This window comes from Schistocerca piceifrons, chromosome 11, assembly GCF_021461385.2.
Source record: "Schistocerca piceifrons isolate TAMUIC-IGC-003096 chromosome 11, iqSchPice1.1, whole genome shotgun sequence".
NCBI lineage: Eukaryota > Metazoa > Arthropoda > Insecta > Orthoptera > Acrididae > Schistocerca > Schistocerca piceifrons.
The window spans coordinates 83,885,638-83,908,527 of NC_060148.1; the positions used below are offsets into that span (position 1 = coordinate 83,885,638).

Consider the following 22,890-nt stretch of genomic DNA (forward strand, 5'->3'; position numbering starts at 1 on the left):
AAACTTCCTGGCAGATTAAAACTGTATGCCGGACCGAGACGCGATCTCGGGACCTTTGTCTTTCGCGGGCAAGTGCTCTACCAAATGAGCTACCCAAGCACGAGTCTCGGTCCAGTACACAGTTTTAATCTGCCAGGAAGTTTCATATCAGCGCACACTCCGCTGCAGAGTGAAAATGTCATTCTGGAAACATCCCCCAGGCTGTGGGTAAGCCATGTCTAAGCAATGTCTTTGGTTCAAATGGCTCTGAGCACTATGCGACTTAACTTCTGAGGTCATCAGTCGCCTAGAACTTAGAACTAATTAAACCTAACTAACCTAATGACATCACACACATCCATGCCCGAGGCAGGATTCGAACCTGCGACCGTTGCTGTCCCGCGGTTCCGGACTGAGCGCCTAGAACCGCTAGACCACCGCTGTCCTTTCTTTCAGGAGTACTAGTTCTGCAACGTTCGCCGGAGAGCTTCTGTAAGGAATGTAGGAGACGAGGTACTGGCAGAAGTAAAGCTGTGAGGAAGGGTCGGAAGCCGTGCTTGGGTAGCTCATATGGTAGAGCACTTGCCCGCGAAACGCAAAGGTCCCGAGTTCGAGTCTCGGTCCGGCACACAGTTTTCAAAAAATCGTTCAAATGGCTCTGAGCACTATGGGACTTAACATCTGAGGTCATCAGTCCCCTTGACTTAGAACTGCTTAAACCTAAGGACATGACACACATCCATGCACGAGGCAGGATTCGAACCTGCGACCGTAGCAGTAGCGCGGTTCAGGACTGGAGCGCCTAGAACCGCTCGGCCACACAGTTTTAATCCGCCAGGAAGTTTCATAACCTTGCGAACGTTTCTGAAATACTAAAAATTTGTCTGGGTGCCACCCACGAGTTGGTGACAGAACATTTACACGCGAGACATGTTTGTGCACAGTGGGTTCAAAGACTGCTGACTCATGAAAAAAAGGACATTTGTGTGCAGGTCCGTCGTAGCTGGTGTTAGAGGAAGATGCGGAGTTCCTTTAAAGAGTAAATCACTCCTGATGAAACTTGATTATATCATTTTGATACTGAGAGCAAACAGCGAAGCTCTGTCTCGAAGTCCCCTTCACCACCACCCAGCTCCGGATCTACGATTTTGGGGCAAGAACTTCATAGTCCCCCCCCCCCCCCCTTCCTACTTGAGCGATTGAGATACAGGGCTTCAGACATTTGAAAAAAAAATCGATTTTTCAAATATATGTTCATTTGCAGCGCGTATGTTTCTTAAGGGTTTGATATATCAGACATATATGTTCGAGGAAATGTAAGGCACGTTATTTGGTCTTAATTGTCCCAAAGTGCAGTGCCAAGCCTCTTCACACAGCATTCTTCTGTCGCAATTCACTTCATTTCGCTCTGTGGAATTCAAACGTGTTTATTTCCTAGTGGGAGCCATCAAACCTATATTGAGGACAGTAGAAATTAAAATGTTCTGTGGTGCCTCTCCTGCTTCCAGTCGGCCGGTTGTACATCCTAACCGCCTCCCCCCTTTTTTTAACTCAGTTAATACTGGATGGGACTACTTACGAGCGGGAGGATAAGAACTTTTCAGGAAATTTGCACTCCTTATTGCCTATTAGCTAATAACTTTCCCTTTTGTGTGATATAAAATTCAATACAGGAAACATAAAACCAGTAAAGACAAGAGACAAGGAAGACATTACACATTTCTTCAATCCTTAGGTCCCAACATTTTTTCCTCTCTAATGTTGCTACAGATTTACACGCAGTGCTTGCCTTTCTGCGAAAGAATGTATCACCTCATCGAAGTTCGTCAAATGTTTTGGTACATGAAAATTCAAAACGTCGTTGTTTAATAATTTAAATTAAACAGACCTTTGGAGAAAAGAGAACCACTTCTATTGAAAGGGTACAGTACCGCCCGACATTGAAAATAGGTACAACATACTTCATTATTTTTGTCAGAAGAACACTTTTTTTTTGTAAAATAACTCAATTTCAATTAATACAGCGAAGCCGGATACCAGTGTGGGAAAGAATGACAATTTATTTATTTAATTGATCACATGTGCACTCCCACAAAGTAAATCCCTACATCCAGTTTGGTGAGATCTGTGAAATGAATGAATGTATGGTCGTCTGCTAACCGCAGATAGTGAATGTGAATATATGATCATCTTTGAGACCATCCTTTGCCCAACTTTGGTGCAACCAAAGAGATGAAACTTACCGGAGCTTTGAGCACCTGAAATGTGGCTGACCAATACGATAGCAAGGTGCTCCCCCACTTCAGCAGAGGTGCGAGAGGACCTGAAGAACGGCCATGTTTCAGCACTCTGCCGCTGGATCTTGTGCTGTTAAGACCTGTTTTAGTTGTGCTCCGTAATGACGAAAGAGTGGAGACATGGTATGCATGTGGAATATTTAAGAGTAGTTTGAAATAATAATTTCTCTATTTCAGGAACTTTTGTGGGGAAAATTAAATGCCAGGCAGGTAATATTAATGGGATTGTAGTAATCTTCGGATGTGACCAACGGTCACAATGAAACCACGTGTGGCAATAAGTTGAAATACTTCCGTGTGCTTAAGTTAAGCTGAATTACTAGCGTGTGTACAATAAGTTGAAATATTTAAGAAATAGCGTGTGTACCATAAGTTGAAATATTTAAGAAATGGCGTGTGCAGGACTTGAAATTAGAGACGAGTACTTCCACATGGTGAGTACTGTGTGAGTCTCAAACTGCGTAAGAGACAAAAGATAAAGAGAAGTACTCGTCCGTGGTATCAGTTGAGGACTCGCGTGTGTGACGAATATGTTCTTAATATTACTTTGCGTGATATGATTCCGTGTGACGCTTGATTCAAACTCTGAGAGAGAAGCAAGGTGAGTCGGCCGTCTATCCAGCAACGCCACTTGGCTTGCATTGCACAGGAAGACGTGCATATATCTCCAGAGTTCATAGTAGGAAAGTGGAATTATGAAGTGGGGCAGTGTCGTGTGAAACTGGGATAAATATTAATTGAAGTGGGAAAGCTGAAAGTGATAATGTTGTGACTATTCTCTGTGTAGTATTTCATGTCGTAGTGTGGTGTATGTCATGTAATTTGGGTATGTGTGGTTTGCATGGGAGAGTAGCGAGGTAGTTTCAAAAGATTAGTGGGTTATGCTTGTTCCTTCGGTACCGCTCGGTCTGGAGGAAAGTTTAGTGATGATGATTGTGAGAGTCGAAGTGTGAGGTATAATAAAAGATCCACCATCCTATCCAGAAAGTGCACTGTAGCGTTAAATAATTACGAGACCACAATATAGAGATTCACCATTGTAAAGTCATGCCCACTGGGCGGAATTTCTCATGTGTTACTGTTGTAGGTTATAGAATTTGTGTGTTTAGGTTAGAGAATTAATCGGAATAAATAAGATAGTGAAAAGAAAAAGATTGGTGGACTTTTCCTTCGAATTGTATGTTGTCATAATGTCCCGAATTTATAATGTGTGCGCCATTCATATTCAGTGCGGTGGCCACGTGTTGACAAAAGCCGTTAAATAAAAGACAAAAAGAGAATGTGGTATTGCCAGTGCGTAGTGTACAGTCAGAGTTCTGTGAATTACTGGTAGTCAGATGCGTGTTTCCGTTGCGTATTACTCATATAGGAGGATAACTCGTAACTTAAGTGTGAGTACTAGAGTTCATGTTACTCGATAAGTAAGAATGAATCCACTCGCTTGGCAGACCAGTCATCTTGCAGGCCTGACTGCTTGATGCCACAGTATGAGCAAGGCATGTGGGTGCCTCTCACTATGAATATCAAGAGCTCAGATGGTAACCCAGTTCTAAGCAAAGAAGGGAAAGGAGAAAGGTGGAAGGAGTATATAGAGGGTCTATACAAGGGCGATGTACTTGAGGACAATATTATGGAAATCGTAGAGGGTGTAGATGAAGATGAAATGGGAGATATGATACTGCGCGAAGAGTTTGACAGAGCACTGAAAGACCTGAGTCGAAACAAGGCCCCGGGAGTAGACAACATTCCATTAGAACTACTGACGGCCTTGGGAAAGCCAGTCCTGACAAAACTCTACCATCTGCTGAGCAAGATGTATGAGACAGGTGAAATACCCTCAGACTTCAAGAAGAATATAATAATTCCAATCCCAAAGAAAGCAGGTGTTGACAGATGTGAAAATTACTTAACTATACATTTAATGAGCCACGGCTGCAAAATACTAACGCGAATTCTTTACAGACGAATGGAAAAACTGGTAGAAGCCGACCTCGGGGAAGATCAGTTTGGATTACGTAGAAATGTTGGAACACGTGAGGCAATACTGACCCTACGACTTATCTTTGAAAATAGATTAAGGAAAGGCAAACCTACGTTTCTAGCATTTGTAGACTTAGAGAAAGCTTTTGACAATGTTGACTGAAATACCCTATTTCAAATTCTGAAGCTGGCAGGGGTAAAAAACAGGGAGCGAAAGGCTATTTACAATTTGTCTCGAAACCAGATGGCAGTTATAAGAGTGGAGGGACATGAAAGGGAAGCAGTGGTTGGGAAGGGAGTGAGACAAGGTTGTAGCCTATCCCTGATGTTACTGAATCTGTATATTGAGCAAGCAGTAAAGGAAACAAAAGAAAAATTCGATGTAGGTATTAAAATCCACGGAGAAGAAATAAAAACTTTGAGGTTCGCCGATGACATTGTAATTGTGTCAGAGACAGCGAAGGATTTGGAAGAGCAGTTGAACGGAATGGACAGTGTCTGGAAAGGAGGGTATAAGATGAACATCAACAAAAGCAAAACGAGGATAATGGAATGTAGTCGAATTAAGTCGGGTGATCCTGGGGGAATTAGATTAGGAAATGAGACAAAGTAGCAAAGAAGTTTTGCTATTTGGGGAGCAAAATAACTGATGATGGTCGAGGTAGACAGAATATAAAATGTAGACTGGCAATGGCAAGGAAAGCGTTTCTGAAGAAGAGAAATTTGTTAACATCGAGTATAGATTTAAGTGTCAGGAAGTCGTTTCTGAAAGTATTTGTATGGAGTGTAGCCATGTATGGAAGTGATACGTGGAAGATAAATAGTTTGGGCAAGAAGAGAATAGAAGCTTTCGAAATGTGGTGCTACAGAAGAATGCTGAAGATTAGATGGGTAGATCACATAACTAATGAGGAGGTATTGAATAGAATTGGGGAGGAGTTTGTGGCACAACTTGAGAAGAAGAAGGGACCGGTTGTAGGACATGTTCTGAGGCACCAAGGGATCACAAATTTAGCATTGGAGGGCAGCGTGGAGGGTAAAAATCGTAGAGGGAGACCAAGAGATGAATAGACTAAGCAGATTCAGAAGGATGTAGGTTGCAGTAAGTACTGGGACATGAAGGAGCTTGCACAGGATAGAGTAGCATGGAGAGCTGCATCAAACCAGTCTCAGGACTGAAGACCACAACAACAACTGTTTGGGAGTGGGACAGGGAGAGAAGACGCTAGTTGTGGGTCGCGGTACCCTCCGCATGGTGGATTGCGGAGTATGTATGTAGATGTAGATGTATTAAACAATGATACTGACGGTCTAGGGCAGCTTCAGTGAAGGCAGCTTCCCGGTACAGACCTGAGCACGGCCGAAGGAGTGGGCCGGATGACGCGCCGCGCCATGACGCCGAAGCGCTGCGAGGAGTCGACGTCGGCGTCAGCGGCGCCGCGCCCCCGCAGGGAGCCGAAGTCCAGGGCGAAGGCGACGCGGCCGATGACGTCGGTGGCGTAGTGGGCGGCCAGCTCCCTGGCCTCCAGGTCGGCCGAGCCGGCGCCGGACTGCAGCGCCTGGAGGCGCAGCGCGGCGGCGAGGGCGGCGGCGCAGTGGGCGACGGCGGGGGCGGCGGCGGCCACGCGGCCCGGCGAGAAGGGCGGCGCCAGCTTGCGGCGCAGCGCCGCCCACGCGGGGCCGTCCATGGTGAGCAGGTGGGCGGCCAGCGGGTCGCCGCGCGCGTCCCAGGGCACGCCGCGCGACGAGAAGCTGACGAAGTCGGGGCCCAGCAGCCGGCGCGCCAGCACCGGGTCCCGCACCTGAGACAAAAAAAATGCTCAAACGTGTCCCTTTCAACAATTATACATGACTGTGCTTAAACTGACACACAATATTTTGTTAGCGCAACGCAATCTGACTTTCAAAAATCCCTACAAAAGAATGGCCCTGACTAACATTAAACTATACCTTTCACAAATCACTTACCTCACGAAAATCTTCGCTGCTCAAGCTACTGCAATACAGCGAGCGCCACTACTGCCAGCTAAATACTAACTATGGAAGGCACTAACTACTGATAGGGATAGTTAGCAAATGAAAGATATTAATAGAGAACAAACAATGTATTTACCTTGATATCATCATATATAAATATAGCAGTTCATGACAAATTACAAACCTCCGCCATCTCTCTGCCCACATCCACCACTGCTGGTGGCTCACCTCCAACTGCTCAACGCTACGCGCTGTTAACAGCCAGCTGCCGCTGCCCAACACTACAATGGCAGACAACAATGCAAACTAGACACAGACTGCACACAGCACAGCCAGTGATTTTCATACAGAGGTGGCGTTACCAATAAAAAAAACCTAAACAGCCTACTTACAGTGTGTCAGATCTTATGGGACTTAACTGCTGAGGTCATCAGTCCCTAAGCTTACACACTACTTAACCTACATTATCTTATGGACAAACACACACACCCATGCCCGAGGGAGGACTCGAACCTCCGCCGGGACCAGCCGCACAGTCCATGACTGCAGCGCCCTAGACCGCTCGGCTAATCCCGCGCGGCACAAAGAAATCCCCAACCCAGTCACAAACCTCACTTGTGGTGTCACCGCCGGACACCACACTTGCTACGTGGCAGCCTTTAAATCGGCCGCGGTCCGGTAGTATACGCCGGACCCGCGTGTCGCCACTGTCAGTGATTGCAGACCGAGCGCCGCCACACGGCAGGTCTAGTCTAGAGAGACTCCCTAGCACTCGCCCCAGTTGTACAGCCGACTTTGCTAGCGATGGTTCACTGACTACATACGCTCTCATTTGCAGAGACGACAGTTTAGCATAGCGTTCAGCTACGTCATTTGCTACGACCTAGCAAGGCTCCAAATTCTTCAAGAATGTATTCTGAACAGATAATTTTGTGAATCATGTACCGTCAAGAGCGACGTTCATCATTAATGGATTAAAGTTAAGTATCAAACTAATTACGTCCGCTTTATGAATTCTCATTCCTTGTCATGTTCCAGACCTCACGTCAGTATAGTCCTTCCCTCCTCACGCCAGCCTGCATGAGCTAAAACGCGTGCATTTCGGCCTCCTCTAGTAACACTCGTAACAATAATCAGTCCCCAAGCTTACACACTACTTAACCTAAATTATCCTAAGGACAAACACACTCACACCCATGCCCGAGGGAGGACTCGAACCTCCGCCGGGTCCAGCCGCACATTCCATGACTGTCAGCGCCTCAGACCGCTCGGCTAATCCCGCGCGGCGTCGCACCTGACACGTAAGTACAGTACAACACGATAAGGCACAGCACACAGTAAGCAGGCAAAGCGCGCTAAAAAGGTGGAGCACCCAGAAGAAGTCACGGTCGGATGTCAATGTACCTTCGTACCAGTACACGACATCAATCGATTTCTAAAGGTGGACACATTGCATTGGGGCTTAATTAAATATAATGCAAATATTTTTAGTAGCTGTATGTCCGGCTACGAAGTCTCGTAACCGGTTGGCCCTGACTAGTATTAGTACGCAATCTGACTGCATAGAATAACAACAAAGAATGAAAGGAAATTTCCGTTACCACAATTAATTAATTAAGTCCCCAGTAACTATAAAAGCTACGAAACAAAAACTACGAACAACAAAGCACAAGTGTAACTGTTCTGTGTGTAAAACTGTGATTCAACGTACACATCTGGCACGGTTCTTCCTCAATAAGACAAGATATTTTAAATACCATATACACTGAATTAATTAAATAAAACTGAAATACTATAATTGCACATAGAAACCCGAATTACAGTCTAATACATGAACACAAGCCAGATGCTTTGTTGACTGAACCTGTGAGCAACAGGCATCGTTAGTTAGGAAATTTAAAAAAAAAGAAATAAAAAATGTTTTTTACCTTCATATATACACTCCTGGAAATGGAAAAAAGAACACATTGACACCGGTGTGTCAGACCCACCATACTTGCTCCGGACACTGCGACAGGGCTGTACAAGCAATGATCACACGCACGGCACAGCGGACACACCAGGAACCACGGTGTTGGTCGTCGAATGACGCTAGCTGCGCAGCATTTGTGCACCGCCGCCGTCAGTGTCAGCCAGTTTGCCGTGGCATACGGAGCTCCATCGCAGTCTTTAACACTGGTAGCATGCCGCGACAGCGTGGACGTGAACCGTATGTGCAGTTGACGGACTTTGAGCGAGGGCGTATAGTGGGCATGCGGGAGGCCGGGTGGACGTACCGCCGAATTGCTCAACACGTGGGGCGTGAGGTCTCCACAGTACATCGATGTTGTCGCCAGTGGTCGGCGGAAGGTGCACGTGCCCGTCGACCTGGGACCGGACCGCAGCGACGCACGGATGCACGCCAAGACCGTAGGATCCTACCGTAGGGGACCGCACCGCCACTTCCCAGCAAATTAGGGACACTGTTGCTCCTGGGGTATCGGCGAGGACCATTCGCAACCGTCTCCATGAAGCTGGGCTACGGTCCCGCACACCGTTAGGCCGTCTTCCGCTCACGCCCCAACATCGTGCAGCCCACCTCCAGTGGTGTCGCGACAGGCGTGAATGGAGGGACGAATGGAGATGTGTCGTCTTCAGCGATGAGAGTCGCTTCTGCCTTGGTGCCAATGATGGTCGTATGCGTGTTTGGCGCCGTGCAGGTGAGCGCCACAATCAGGACTGCATACGACCGAGGCACACAGGGCCAACACCCGGCATCATGGTGTGGGGAGCGATCTCCTACACTGGCGTACACCGCTGGTGATCGTCGAGGGGACACTGAATAGTGCACGGTACATCCAAACCGTCATCGAACCCATCGTTCTACCATTCCTAGACCGGCAAGGGAACTTGCTGTTCCAACAGGACAATGCACGTCCGCATGTATCCCGTGCCACCCAACGTGCTCTAGAAGGTGTAAGTCAACTACCCTGGCCAGCAAGATCTCCGGATCTGTCCCCCATTGAGCATGTTTGGGACTGGATGAAGCGTCGTCTCACGCGGTCTGCACGTCCAGCACGAACGCTGGTCCAACTGAGGCGCCAGGTGGAAATGGCATGGCAAGCCGTTCCACAGGACTACATCCAGCATCTCTACGATCGTCTCCATGGGAGAATAGCAGCCTGCATTGCTGCGAAAGGTGGATATACACTGTACTAGTGCCGACATTGTACATGCTCTGTTGCCTGTGTCTATGTGCCTGTGGTTCTGTCAGTGTGATCATGTGATGTATCTGACCCCAGGAATGTGTCAATAAAGTTTCCCCTTCCTGGGACAATGAATTCACGGTGTTCTTATTTCAATTTCCAGGAGTGTATTAACTAAAAATACACTCTGATCATTACAACATCTCCATTCGAACATCTGTTGTCTAGCCCATCAAAACAACTGCACACGACATGGCCTCAAATAATACAGATATCAACATCCTCTCAGCAAAGCACTAACCACCACCACTTCTGAACAAGCACTGCCAGTGGAGGCGGCGGAAAAAAACTCTTTGGAGCGATCTCTGGCGCTGTGACTCAGTGTAGCCACCTTTCAACATCAAAAAAGTTTTGCATCGCCTCGGTTCCGAGAGTTCCGGAACCTGTATAGAAAACTGGAATAGAGATCAACATAAACATCATTTCCGCCCTTTCCATGCTCATCATACATCGCATGTTGTACCACCATACAGCGAGACCTTCAGAGGTGGTGGTCCAGATTGCTGTATACACCGGTACCTCTAATACCCAGTAGCACGTCCTCTTGCATTGATTCATACCTGTATTCGTCGTGGCATACTGCCTACAAGTTCATGGAGGTACTGCTGGTCCAGATTGTCCCACTCCGCAACGGTGGATCGTCGTAGATCCCTCAGAGTGGTTGGTGGGTCACGTCGTCCCTAAACATCCCTTTTCAATCTGTCCCAGGCATGTTGGATAGGGTTCATGTCTGGAGAACATGCTGGCCACTCTAGACGAGCGATGTCGTCATCCTGAAGGAAGGCATTCACAAGATGTGCACGATGGGGGCCCGAATTGTTGTCCACGAAGACGAATGCCTCGCCAATATGCTGCCGATATTCCACTATCGGTCGGAGGATGGCATTCACATATCGTACCGCCGTGACGGTGCCTTCCGTGACAACCAGCGGCATTGGTTGAAGACATACACGACACTCATCCGTGAAGAGAACGTGATGCCAGTCCTGGGCGGTCCATTCGGCATGTTGTTGGACCCATCTGCACCGCGCTGCATGGTGTCATGGTTGCGAAGATGCACCTCGCTGTGGACGTCGGGAGTGAAGCTGTGCATCATGCAGGCTCTTGCGCTCAGTTTGAGTCGTAACTGCGTCCTGTGGCGTTGCTGTCAGTGTTTCTCCGAGCCATGATCCGCAGGTAGCGGTAATCCACCACAGTAGTAGCCCTTGGGCGGCCTGAGTGAGGCATGTCATCGACAGTTCCTGTCTCTCTGTATCTCCTCCATGTCCGAACAACATCTCTTTGGTTCACTCCGAGACACTTCCCTTGTTGAGAGCCCTTCCTGGCACAAAGGTAACAATGCGAAGGCGATCAAACTGTGGTATTGACCGTCTAGGCATGGTTGAACTACAGATAACACGAGCCGTGTACCTCCTTCCTGGAGGCATGGTTGAAATACAGACAACACGAGCCGTGTACCTCCTTCCTGGTGGAATGACTGGAACTGATCGGCTGTCGGACCCCATCCGTCTAATAGGTGCTGCCCATGCATAGTTGTTTACATTTTTGGGTGGGTTTGGTGACATCTCTGAACAGTCAAATGGACTGTGTCTGTGATACAATATCCACAGTCAACGTCTATCTTCAGGTGCTCTGGGAACTGGGGTGATGCAAAACTTTTTTTGATGTGTGTAAATGTAGGACTTAAGTGAAAGCAAAAACGAAGCTTTTTACAAAGAGAATTGAACCAGCTTATTAACAATTACAAAACGTTTACCCTAGATACTGCGCTACCAGGGATTAAAATGAAATGTGTTGAGCTTGAAAGGTATTTTTTAACTTCAAAGGTGTTTTTCTATTTTTTTTTTCTTTGTTGGGGACGGGTGGTGGCAATGATCTTCAAGTCTCGTGAGTATGAAGAACTGAAACAGAGCCAGTATCTAAGGTCGACTTGTAAGACATCATATATTTCCTTTTAGAGCTACTTTACACCACGAAGACACAGACTACTACTGCACACGATATGTTGCAACGTATCAGAAGGGTCTTGGGAAAAATACATGTGCGTACATACTCAATTTTATCTGATGACATTTTGTGGGAAAAGAGAGAATGAGGGAGAATAGCTCTCAAGACCTCCTATTGGTGACTCTCCTCCTCGTAGTATGGCAATAAAATGGCTCTGAGCACTATGGGACTCAACTGCTGTGGTCATAAGTCCCCTAGAACTTAGAACTACTTAAACCTAACTAACCTAAGGACATCACACACATCCATGCCCGAGGCAGGATTCGAACCTGCGACCGTAGCGGTCGTGCGGTTCCAGACTGTAGCGCCTTTAACCGCTCGGCCACTCCGGCCGGGTCGTAGTATGGCAATAGTCAACCATGAATTACCACTAACTATCTCTGTAGTAGTGCAAGAAAAATTAATCTTACACCCTACAAAAGTAATAGGTCCTCCTAGTAGTTGCTGTTGTCCTGTAGGCTTTGGTGTAATATCAAAAGTATCTACATTCTTGTAAACTGGTAGTCGATTCCTCTTTACCGTGTTTACAACGCAACAGTCGGCTTTTTCGGCCACCTTGCCCTTCAGGTTTATCTCATTTGTGGGACACTTTTACTGAAAGTTTCAGCGGAACTATTAACAAGTCGTATGTGTCTGTACTCGCCATCTCAAGAGCTTTAGACTCTCGCTGAAAAGTAAATCGTTCCAGTCACATTTCGCGAGACTTTAGCTCAACGAACTGCACCAATATGTTGTTGTGGTCTTCAGCTCTGAAACTGGTTTGATGCAGCTCTCCATGTTACTCTATCGTGTGCAAGCTTCTTCATCTCCCAGTACCTACTGCAACCTACATCCTTCTGAATCTGCTTAGTGTCTTCATCTCTTGGTCTCCCTCTACGATTTTTACCCTCCACGCTGCCCTCCAGTACTAAATTGGTGATCCCTTGATGCCTCAGAATATTTCCTACCAACCGATCCCTTCTTCTAGTCAAGTTGCGCCACAACCTCCTCTTCTCTCCAATTCTATTCAATATCTCCTCATTAGTTATGTGATCTACCCATCTAATCTTCAGCATTCTTCTGTAGCACCACAATTCGAAAGCTTCTATTCTCTTCTTGTCCGAACTATTTATCGTCCACGTTTCACTTCCATACATGGCTACACTCCATACAAATACTTTCAGAAATGACTTCCTGACACTTAAATCTATACTCGATGTTAACAAATTTCTCTTCTTCAGAAACGCTTTCCTTGCCATTGCCAGTCTACATTTTATATTCTCTCTACTTCGACCATCATCAGTTATTTTGCTCCCCAAATAGCAAAACTCCTTTACTACTTTAAGTGTCTCATTTCGTAATCTAATTCCCTCAGCATCACCCGACTTAATTTGACTACATTCCATTATCCTCGTTTCGCCTTTGTTGATGTTCATCTTATATCCTCCTTTCAAGACACTGTCCATTCCGTTCAACTGCTCTTCCAAGTCCTCTGCTGTCTCTGACACAATTACAATGTTATCGGCGAACCTCAAAGTTTTTATTTCTTCTCCATGGATTTTAATACCTACTCTGAATTTTTCTTTTGATTCTTTTACTGCTTGCTCAATATACAGATTGAATAACATTGGGGAGAGGCTACAACCCTGTCTTACTCCCTTCCCAACCACTGCTTCCCTTTCATGCCTCATGCCCCTCGACTCTTATAACTGCCATCTGGTATCTGTACAAATTGTAAATAGCCTTTCGCTCCCTGTATTTTACCCCTCCCACCTTCAGAATTTGAAACAAACTATTCCATTCAACATTGTCAAAAGCTTTCTCTAAGTCTACAAATGCTAGAAACGTAGGTTTGCCTTTCCTTAATCTATCGTCTAAGGTAAGTGGTAGAGTCAGTATTGGCTCACGTGTTCCAATATTTCTACGGAATCCAAACTGATCTTCCCCGAGGTCGGCTTCTACCAGTTTTTCCATTTGTCTGTAAAGAATTCGCATTAGTATTTTGCAGTCGTGACTTATTAAACTGATAGTTCGGTAATTTCCACATCTGTCAACACCTGCTTTCTTTGGGATTGAAATTATCATATTCTTCTTGAAGTCTGAGGGTATTTCGCCTGTCTCATACATCTGGCTCACCAGATGGTAGAGTTTTGTCATGACTGGCTCTCCCAAGGCCGTCAGTAGTTCTGATGGAATGTTGTCTACCCCTGGGGCCCTGTTTCGACTTAGATCTTTCAGTGCTCTGTCGAACTCTTCGCAGTATCATATCTCCCATTTCATCTACATCCTCTTCCATTTCCATAATATTGTCCTCAAGTACATCACCCTTGTATGGAGACTCTATATACTCCTTCCACCTTTCAGCTTTACCTTCTTTGCTCTGTGCAAAATTCTACCAGGCGACTTCCTCTTTCATTTCTTACCCCCAATCCATAAAAGATGCATTTTGGAGACATCTTTAATGCAGTGTATGACTGAAACTATATTTCCGTAACACGCTAGTACAAATATGAAAATCACTAAACACGACTAGTTAGCTTCATAAACATTTAAGTTAACATGGCGATTGCTTGGCTTGCTTCTGTCAGCACAGGGCACGGGCCAGCACTAACCAATCACAGCACAGGTGACGTGACCGAGGTTGAGGTTAAGTTGGGATCTATTAGCACAAGTTAATAGTCTTGGCTATCACAAATATTTGACTGTTTTCTTTTTCGAATATGCCACAAATGCCGGTTGCACATAGTTCAGGATGTACCACCACCTGGAAAAATTCTGTAAGAATGAAACAGAAAGAAAAACTGCGTGTTAATCTAAAAACACCGACTAGCCGCAGTTGTAAGCAAATGTGAAACTGCATAAAGAACACCTACGCATTGTAATAGCCCAAAGAACCCATATTATAGAAAGTCCTTGATTATGAACTATGTGTCTGATGCTAAAGAAGAATGCTTTTACTTTTTTTTTTTTCTAGAAACGAAAAGCTACGGACGTAGCGGTGAATATATGTATCTTTTCAAAGTATACGGTGTGTTCGGAAATTAGCGTTACAAGGTTTTACGACTTGTAGAGGGGATTGAGTACATAATATTTTGGATAGAAACCCATACCGTTTCCGTTCTTCAACGGTTTCAGTTCAGATAACTCATTCACTTCTGCTTGAGGAATTTAATTAGGCGTGACGCAATACAGATATTAGGTTATTCGAAAGGATTGCCGGATTTAGCTCCTATGAACTACTTCTTGTGAGGTCTTACGCAAAGTTTAATTTGCAAGACTCCTGTAGAGACAGAGAAAGGTCTGCTGATACGAGTTAAATATCTGAACTGAAACCGTCGTAGAAGAGAACCGGTACGTTTCCGGACATAGATTCCTTTTGAAAATATTATGTGCTCACTCTCCTCTACAAGCCCTACAAGTCTGAAACGGGAATTTCCGAACACCCAGTACGTATTAAACGTAATTATCTGTACCTCCATCTCATCTCCCTCCATGTGAAATAATTAAGAAAATAATAACATAAGAAGCTGGTAGGGAGAATCTTTTTAACATCTGCTTTTCATTTGTCGTAATGGCGCAGAGGCAGCCATTACGTTAAACTTGAAAACATTAATTATTTACGGCCTTCAGCCGAAAAGATAAGCGTAGGAAATAGTTTCAGTCTTGCGTAATATGTGAAGGTCATTACATTAAAGTCTGACTGATTGCAATCTGAATGTAAGTAATATCCTTGATCAATAACGGTGAGATAACAGCTTTCGTTAAAAATGAAATTAATTTCTATCGAAATACTTAAAAGCATTTCGTCGTCAAAGCAGGTCAGAACAGGATATTATCATTATGACTGTTGCCTACGTAGGTGATTACATCATCTCTCTCTGCAACACCGTTTTGTACCTGCCAATATTGATGTGATTTTTAATAAGCTACGTGTATGGTACATGCCTGGAGCGTATTTTTATTGGGAGACGAACTTCCGCAAATTATATTCTTGCCTGGGCAGCGCAATTCATTGCTTCCAACATATTAAACTTGCCGCTCGTGCGAACGTGTGAAGCCCATACTAAAAATTGTAGGCGCACTTAAAGGAAAGAGGTACAATATAGGGGACCTTACAGTACAGTTTAAATTGCTGTGAGAAAAGACAGTCAAATATTTCAGACAACCAAGGTCATAAAACTTGATTCCTGTTCACTTTTCTGGGAGCAATTTTAGGTGTGCTATTTATTTCCCAACTTAACAGCAACCCCGGCCCTGTGCTGTGACTGACTGACCGTGTCACGCGTCCTATATTGTGATTGGCTGATAGAAGCAAACAGGGTTGCCATAACGTTGACTTCAGTATTTGTGAAACTATCATGCCGCATTCGGTTATTTTCGCATTTATACTTGTATATTTCGAAAATATGGAGTTTCAGTGGTACACCACATTAAAGATCTCTGGAAAATGGTCCATTTTTGGTGCGGTTTTATGGGCTAAAGTGTCGGAAAATACGACATGGGTATATAAAAACATTACCAAAAAATGTGTACTTAATATTTCGACTGGTATAAGAGGTTGGAGGATTAAATATGTTACAAAATTTACCTAAATTGAATTTTATATGAACTCATGTAGCTTCTGACCCGTTCTACACACTCTTACGCTCCGATATTGCCAAAACTCGTTTTAAAACCATCGAATGCAACAGGCAAATTTTATATTTCTACATTTTCGGAAAGCATTTGACACGGTCCCCGACTGCACGCTGTTGACGAAGGTACGAGCCTATGGAATAAGTTCACAAATAGTGAGTGGTTCGAAGACTTCTTAAGTAACAGAACCCAGTATGTTGTCCTCGACAGCGGGTGTTCGGCAGAGACAAGGGTATCGGCAGGAGTGCTCCAGGGAAATGTGATAGGGCCGCTGCTGTTCCTATATACACTGTGTGATTAAAAGTATCCGGACACCCCAAAAACATAGCTTTTGCTTACAAGGTGCATTGTATTGCCAGGTACTCCATACCAGCGACCTCAGTTCCTATATACACTGTGTGACCAAAAGTATCCGAACAAACCCAAAAACATAGCTTTTGCAATACAAGGTGCACTGTGCTGCCACCTACTGCCAGGTACTCCATATCAGCGACCTCAGTAGTCATTGAACACCATGAGAGAGCAGAATGGGGCGCTCCGCGGAACTCGCGGACTTGGAATGTGGTCAGGTGATTGGGTGTCACTTGTGTCATACGTCTGCACGAGAGATTTCCACACTCCTAAACATCCCTAGGTCCACTGTTTCTGATGTGTTAGTGAAGTGGAAACGTGAAAGGACACGTACAGCACAAAAGCGTACAGGCCGACCTCGTCTGTTGACTAACAGAGACCGCCGACAGTTGAAGAGGGTCATAATGTGTAACAGGCAGACATCTATCCAGACCATCACACAGGAATTCCAAACTGCATCAGGATCCACTGCAAGTACTATGACAGTTAGGCAGGAGGTGAGAAAACTTGAATTTCACGGTCGACGGGCTGCTCAAGTCTCACATCACACCGGTACATGCCAAACAATGGCTGGCTTGGTGTAAGGAGCGTAAACATTGGACGATTGAACAGTGGAAAAATGTTATGTGGAGTGAAGAATCACGGTACACAATGTGGCGATTCGATGGCTGGGTGTGGGTATGGCGAATACCCGGTGAACGTCATCTGCCACGGTGTGTAGTGCCAACAGTAAAATTCGGTGGTGTTATGGTGTGGTCGTGTTTTTCGTGGAGAGGGCTTGCACTCCTTGTTGTTTTGTGTGGCACTATCACAGCACAGGCCTACATTGATTTTTTATGCACCTTCTTGCTTCCCACTGTTGAAGAGCAAATTGGGGGTGGCGATTACATCTTTCAACACGATCGAGCGCCTGTTCATAATGCACGGCCTGTGGAGGAGTGGTCACACGACAATAACATCTCTGCAATGGACTGGCCTGCACAGAGTGCTGACCTGAATCCTCTAGAACACTTTTGGGATGTTTTGGAACGCCCCAGCGACCGACATCGATACCTCTCCTCAGTGCAGCACTCCGTGAAGAATGGGCTGCCATTCCCCAAGAAACCTTCCAGCACCTGACTGAACGTATGCCTGCGAGAGGGGAAACTGTCATCAAGGCTAAGGGTGGGCCAACACCATATTGATCTCCAGCATTACCGAAGGGGGGGACCACGTACTTGTAAGTCATTTTCAGTCAGGTGTCCGATACTTTTGACCACATAGTGTATCTGAGTGGACGGAAGACTTCTTAAGTAACATAACCCAGTATGCTGTCCTCGACTGCGAGTGTTCATCAGAGACAAGGGTATCTTCAGGATTGCCCTAGGGAAGTGTGGTAGGACCGCTGTTTTTCTCCACATACAGAAATGATTTGGCGGACAGAGCGGCCAGCAATCTGCGGTTGTTTGCTGGTGATGCCGTGGTGTACGGTAAGGTGTCGAAGTTGAGTGACTGTAGGAAGATACAAGACGACTTAGGCAACATTTCTAGTTGGTCTGATGAATGGCAGCTAGCCCTACACGTGGAAAAATGTAAGTTAATGCGGATAAATAGGAAGATGAAGCCTGTAATGTTCGGACACAGTATTGCTAGTGCCCTGCTCGAGACAGTTCGGTCGTTTAAGTATACGGGCGTAACGTTACAAAGCTATATGAGATGGAACGAGCGTGCGAGAACTGTAGCAGAGAAGGCGAATGGCCAATTTCGGTTTATTGGGAGAAATTTAGGAAAGAGTGGCCTATAAAGGAGATATCTACATCTACATCTAAGTGCCTGGCGGAGGGTTCATCGAACCACCTTCACAATTCTCTATTATTCCAATCTCGTGTAGCGCGCGGAAAGAATGGTTCAAATGGTTCTGAGCACTATGGGACTTAATATCTATGGTCATCAGTCCCCTAGAACTTAGAACTACTTAAACCTCACTAACCTAAGGACAGCACACAACACCCAGCCATCACGAGGCAGAAAAAATCCCTGACCCCGCCGGGAATCGAACCCGGGAATCCGGGCGTGGGAAGCGAGAACGCTACCGCACGACCACGAGGTGCGGGCCGCGCGGAATGAACGAACACCTATATCTATCCGTACGAGCTCTGATTTCCCTTATTTTATCGTGGTGATCGTTTCTTCCTATGTAGGTCGGTGTCCACATAATATTTTCGCATTCCGAGGACAAAGTTGGTGATTGGAATTTCGTGAGGAGATTCCGTCGCAACGACAAACGCCTTTATTTTAATGATGTCCAGCCCAAATCCTGTATCGTTTCTGTGACACTGTCTCCCATATTTCGCGATAATACAAAACTAGGTGCCGTTCTTTGAGCTTTTTCGATGTACTCCGTCAGTCCTATCTGGAAAAGATCCCAGACCGCGTAGCAGTATTCTAAAAGAGGATGGACAAGCGTAGTGTAGGCAGTCTCCTTAGTAGAGATCGCATGTAGGATGTTGGTGCGACCTACTCTTGAGTACTGCTGGAGTGTTTTGTGACCCGTACCAGGTTGGATTGAAGGAAGTCATGGAAGCAATTCAGACGCGGGCTGCTAGATTTATGTTAATAGATTCGAACAACACATAAGTGTTACGGACATACCTCGGGAACTCAAATGGGACTCCTTGGAGGAAAGACTACGTTCTTTTTCGAGAAACACTATCGGGAAAATTTAGAGAACCGACATTTGAAGCTGACTGCAGAACGATTCTACTGCCGCCAACATACCATACACTGTGTGTAAGGGCCACGAAGACAAGATAGGAGAAATTAGGGCTCATACGGAGGCGTACAGATGGTCGTTTTTTCTTCGCTCTATTTGCGAGTGGAACAGGAACGTAAATGACAAGTAGTGGTAGAGGTTACCCTCCGCCACGCACCGTACGTACACCTTTGTAGATGTAGATAGGAGCTGCCAAAAGTAGCAAATGCAAAAAACAAAGCATTTTGTCCTTTACTATGAATGCATCGAACTGTAAAAGTCCATCAGTTTATTTTCTTTTGGTTTATTAAGCAATGTAAGAATGGTAGGAACTTTTCAACTGACCAACAATGATCAACTGATATTCGTATTCAGTGTTACGGCATTGTTGTATATGCTTTTCTTTCATTCTGCCTGTTAGAAATACAGAAGTCAGACGCAAAAACTTGGTACCGTTAATATTGGGTGTATAATAGAGCGTGGATACATATTGTTCCTTGATTTTCGGTTCTTTTTGTTAGAAGAGAGTCTCCAGTGAATGTAACTTGTGTACTTCTCAGCTTTTCAATTCGAGGACACTCCTGTTTACCTGCTGACAGAGTTTTTCGCCAAATAGTAAAGAAATTTAGTAAAATTTCAAAAATATTGCATCCAAATACGTGCCAGGAAGTTTATGCAGAAGTGGAAACAAGGATTTGGGAAAAGACTGGGCAATATGTGAGTTAAGGGAACTATGTAAAAATTTGAAACCTGTAAATGGGATCAGTGATCAGAAAAGGATTCATGTGAAGCATTACGTGATGGGCGAATGAGTAAATCATGTGAAAATCAAGACTTACCGCAATTACTTTTCTGATGACCCGCCAAAATTCTTTTTGCCATGAGGCAAACATGGGCAAAACCTTACAAAGTGGCAAACAGAACCAAAATGGCATTACTAAAGAGGATTAAACAAGAAAAGAAAGACGACGTAGAAAAACTACTAACCCTCAGATTTGTAAAAGTTTTTCACCAAGATTATCAGGTTTCCGCACAACGAACTTATTGCCTAAGATACTGTTTGCAATGAAGAGAAGTGGAGCCTGTTTTGGAAAAATAATGCGAAGACTATCGTTCGAAATGAAGCAAAGTCATGCTTTTGTTTCTACGACTGACGTTAAAGTCCTTAATTGAATAAGAAAAAGTGAATTTTCAAGAAATAAAATTTATTTACCTCTGCCATGCTACTGAAACCTATTTAAAATTCATTAATGTTTTCTCCATGTTTGGATGGCACTAATTCCGCAGTTGTTGATCGATTGAAGAAAAGTTGCTCCAGTTTTATAACTGGAATTTTTTTAAACCCACATACGACCGGTTTCGGCCTTCAGATTAGGCCTTTATCAACTGAAAAAGCCAAGGAAAAGAAAAGAAACTTGAAGAGCAATAAATATGAAGGAGCGCCAGTTTCTTCGATATCTACTGTACAGTTACTGGCAACTTCCTTTAGAGACAATCCGCAAGTTCGCAGATGTTTGTAATCATACTTTGTAAGCAATCGCCGATGCGTCCGAGCTATGTAACAACCCTGAACAGTTCCCTGTGGTTCAAATTTTATTCGTTAGCGGTAGTACCTCATTCATTACAACTATTTTACACTATTATTAAATCTAAATAATTGTTTTCAGTATTTTATTTGAAAAACATGCAGTCGTAATTCTGAAACTTGTCTGAATATAACTCTTTAAAAACTCTATCGTCTACTTAAGTACCGAGTGAGGTGAGGCAGTGGTCAACACACTGAACTCGCATTCGGAAGGACGACAGTTCAAAGCCGCGTCCGGCCATCCTGATTTAGGTTTCCCGTGATTTCACTAAATCACTTAAAGTAAATGCCGGGATGGTTCCTGTGAAAGGGCACGGCCGGTTTCCCTTCCCATCCTTCCCTAACCCGACCTAGTACTCCGCCATTAATGACCCCGTTGCCGACGGGACGTTAAACACTGATCTCCTCCTCCTCTACTTAAGTCATCAGAAGATCAAAACAAATTGCAAAACGATTTAGAAAAGATATCCGAATGGTGCTAAAATTGACAATTGACCCTAAATAGCGGAAAGTGAGAGGTCAACCACATGAGTGCTAAAACGAATCCGTTTAAACTTCGGTTACACGGTAAATCAGTCAAATCTAAAGCCTGTAAATTCAGTTAGATACCTAGGAATTACAACTTAAATTGGAAGGAACACATAGATAATGTTGTGGGGAAGGCTAACCAAAGACTGCGTTTTATTGGCAGGACCATGGAGGTAAGAGGGAGACGCTGTGACGTCACAGCTGTGAAGCTATGTGAAGCCGTGGGTGGCCATCTCAATCCGACCACAACATTGCTGCTGTAAGCTTGTGTGCATAGGCTTGTCGCTCGCTTTTGGAAGGATTTTGCGCCAGTATGGTGACTTGTGTGGTGTTCGGGTGTACGAATCGTTCTGATTGTGATGCGAAATCGAAAGGAGTAACATTTCATGTGTAAGTTGTCTCGTTAAGTGTGATTTTACTACTTCATTGTGAATGAACGTGTGCTACATCGGTACTTGTACTATAGCGTGTTTTTCTCCTGTATGATTTTAGACTTCCTAAAAATAAAAGTCAGAAAGCTCTGTGGGAGAATGCCGTGAGGAGGAAGAATTGGCGTGCGTCTAAATGGAGCACTATATGTTCTCAGCATTTCCGAGAAGAGGACATAGACCGAACTTCCCTTTCAACAGTAAGGCTCCGAGAAAATGCTGTACCATCAGTTTTCCCTACACACCCAAAACATTTGCAAAAGGTATGTTAATTCAAAGAATTAAATTCTTAGTTTTCAAGTTCACGTTTCAGTCTAATACGTACGTATCGTCGATAATCGAAGTGTTGAGTAACTCACTTTGTCTTCATCGTGTACCAAATTAAAAGCTAACACTACATTAACTGGCGTAAAGTATAGGCCTACCAGGACACCGTGTAGATTTGCCATTCCATGTACCGTATTTCAATAAATATTGGTGGTAATGAACAGTGTTTCCCAGTAGTGTAACGTAACTGAAATGTCCCAGTACGTATTACAAACAAGATGTATTTATGGGGCTTCGGAGGGAGGGTATAGCTAACTTAGTTTTCAGTTTCTATTATTTAGTTTGTGATACACGTTTATTACTGAATTAACAAAATTGTATCGTTTACATTGAAGGCTAGCTATTCGTAATATTACATTAAAAACTATTTTTAATCAGAAGAAACGCGAAATTTCGCCTTTACGAGATTTTGTTTTAAACAAAAACTTTGAAACAACCAATCTGATGACGTTACATGCGTATATGGTGCAATTAGCGACTGTAATACACGCAGCGCTATAGCACACTGGCAATGTTTTGGTCAGAGTGTCATGGCGGCGAGCCACGCCCCCATGGCTTCAAAACGTAGTACGGCTGAGATACGTAGCGCCATCTCCCCTTATTCTTACCTACCTCCATGGGCAGGACACTCACAAAATGCGACAGACCTACTGAAAGGTATGTGCTCAGATTCGATCAGGATAGAGCCAGTGAAAAATGTCGATAGTTCGCAACCGCAAGGTTGGACGAGTAGTACATCTTCGAGTAGTAAGATCTTTGACGGTTAACAGAGGTAGGTGCACGCGGTAAAAGTTTGAGCAGTGGTGAGGAGATGCGCAGAGACAGCAGACGTGTTTCGAGT

The 22,890-nt window shown here is 44.7% G+C and overlaps 1 protein-coding gene across 1 annotated transcript in view; it reads right to left on the reverse strand.

The window, feature by feature from the left end:
• LOC124719727 (cytochrome P450 6B4-like) overlaps positions 1–22,890 on the reverse strand; it is a 105,032-nt gene that overhangs the window by 74,475 nt on the left and 7,667 nt on the right. Inside the window, exons 3-4 of the mRNA XM_047244929.1 lie at positions 5,906–6,058; positions 5,607–5,806 (exon numbers count right to left, since the gene is read on the reverse strand). Of these exons, the coding sequence (XP_047100885.1) occupies positions 5,607–5,806; positions 5,906–6,058 (353 nt within the window). The remainder of the gene's footprint in view (positions 1–5,606; positions 5,807–5,905; positions 6,059–22,890) is intronic.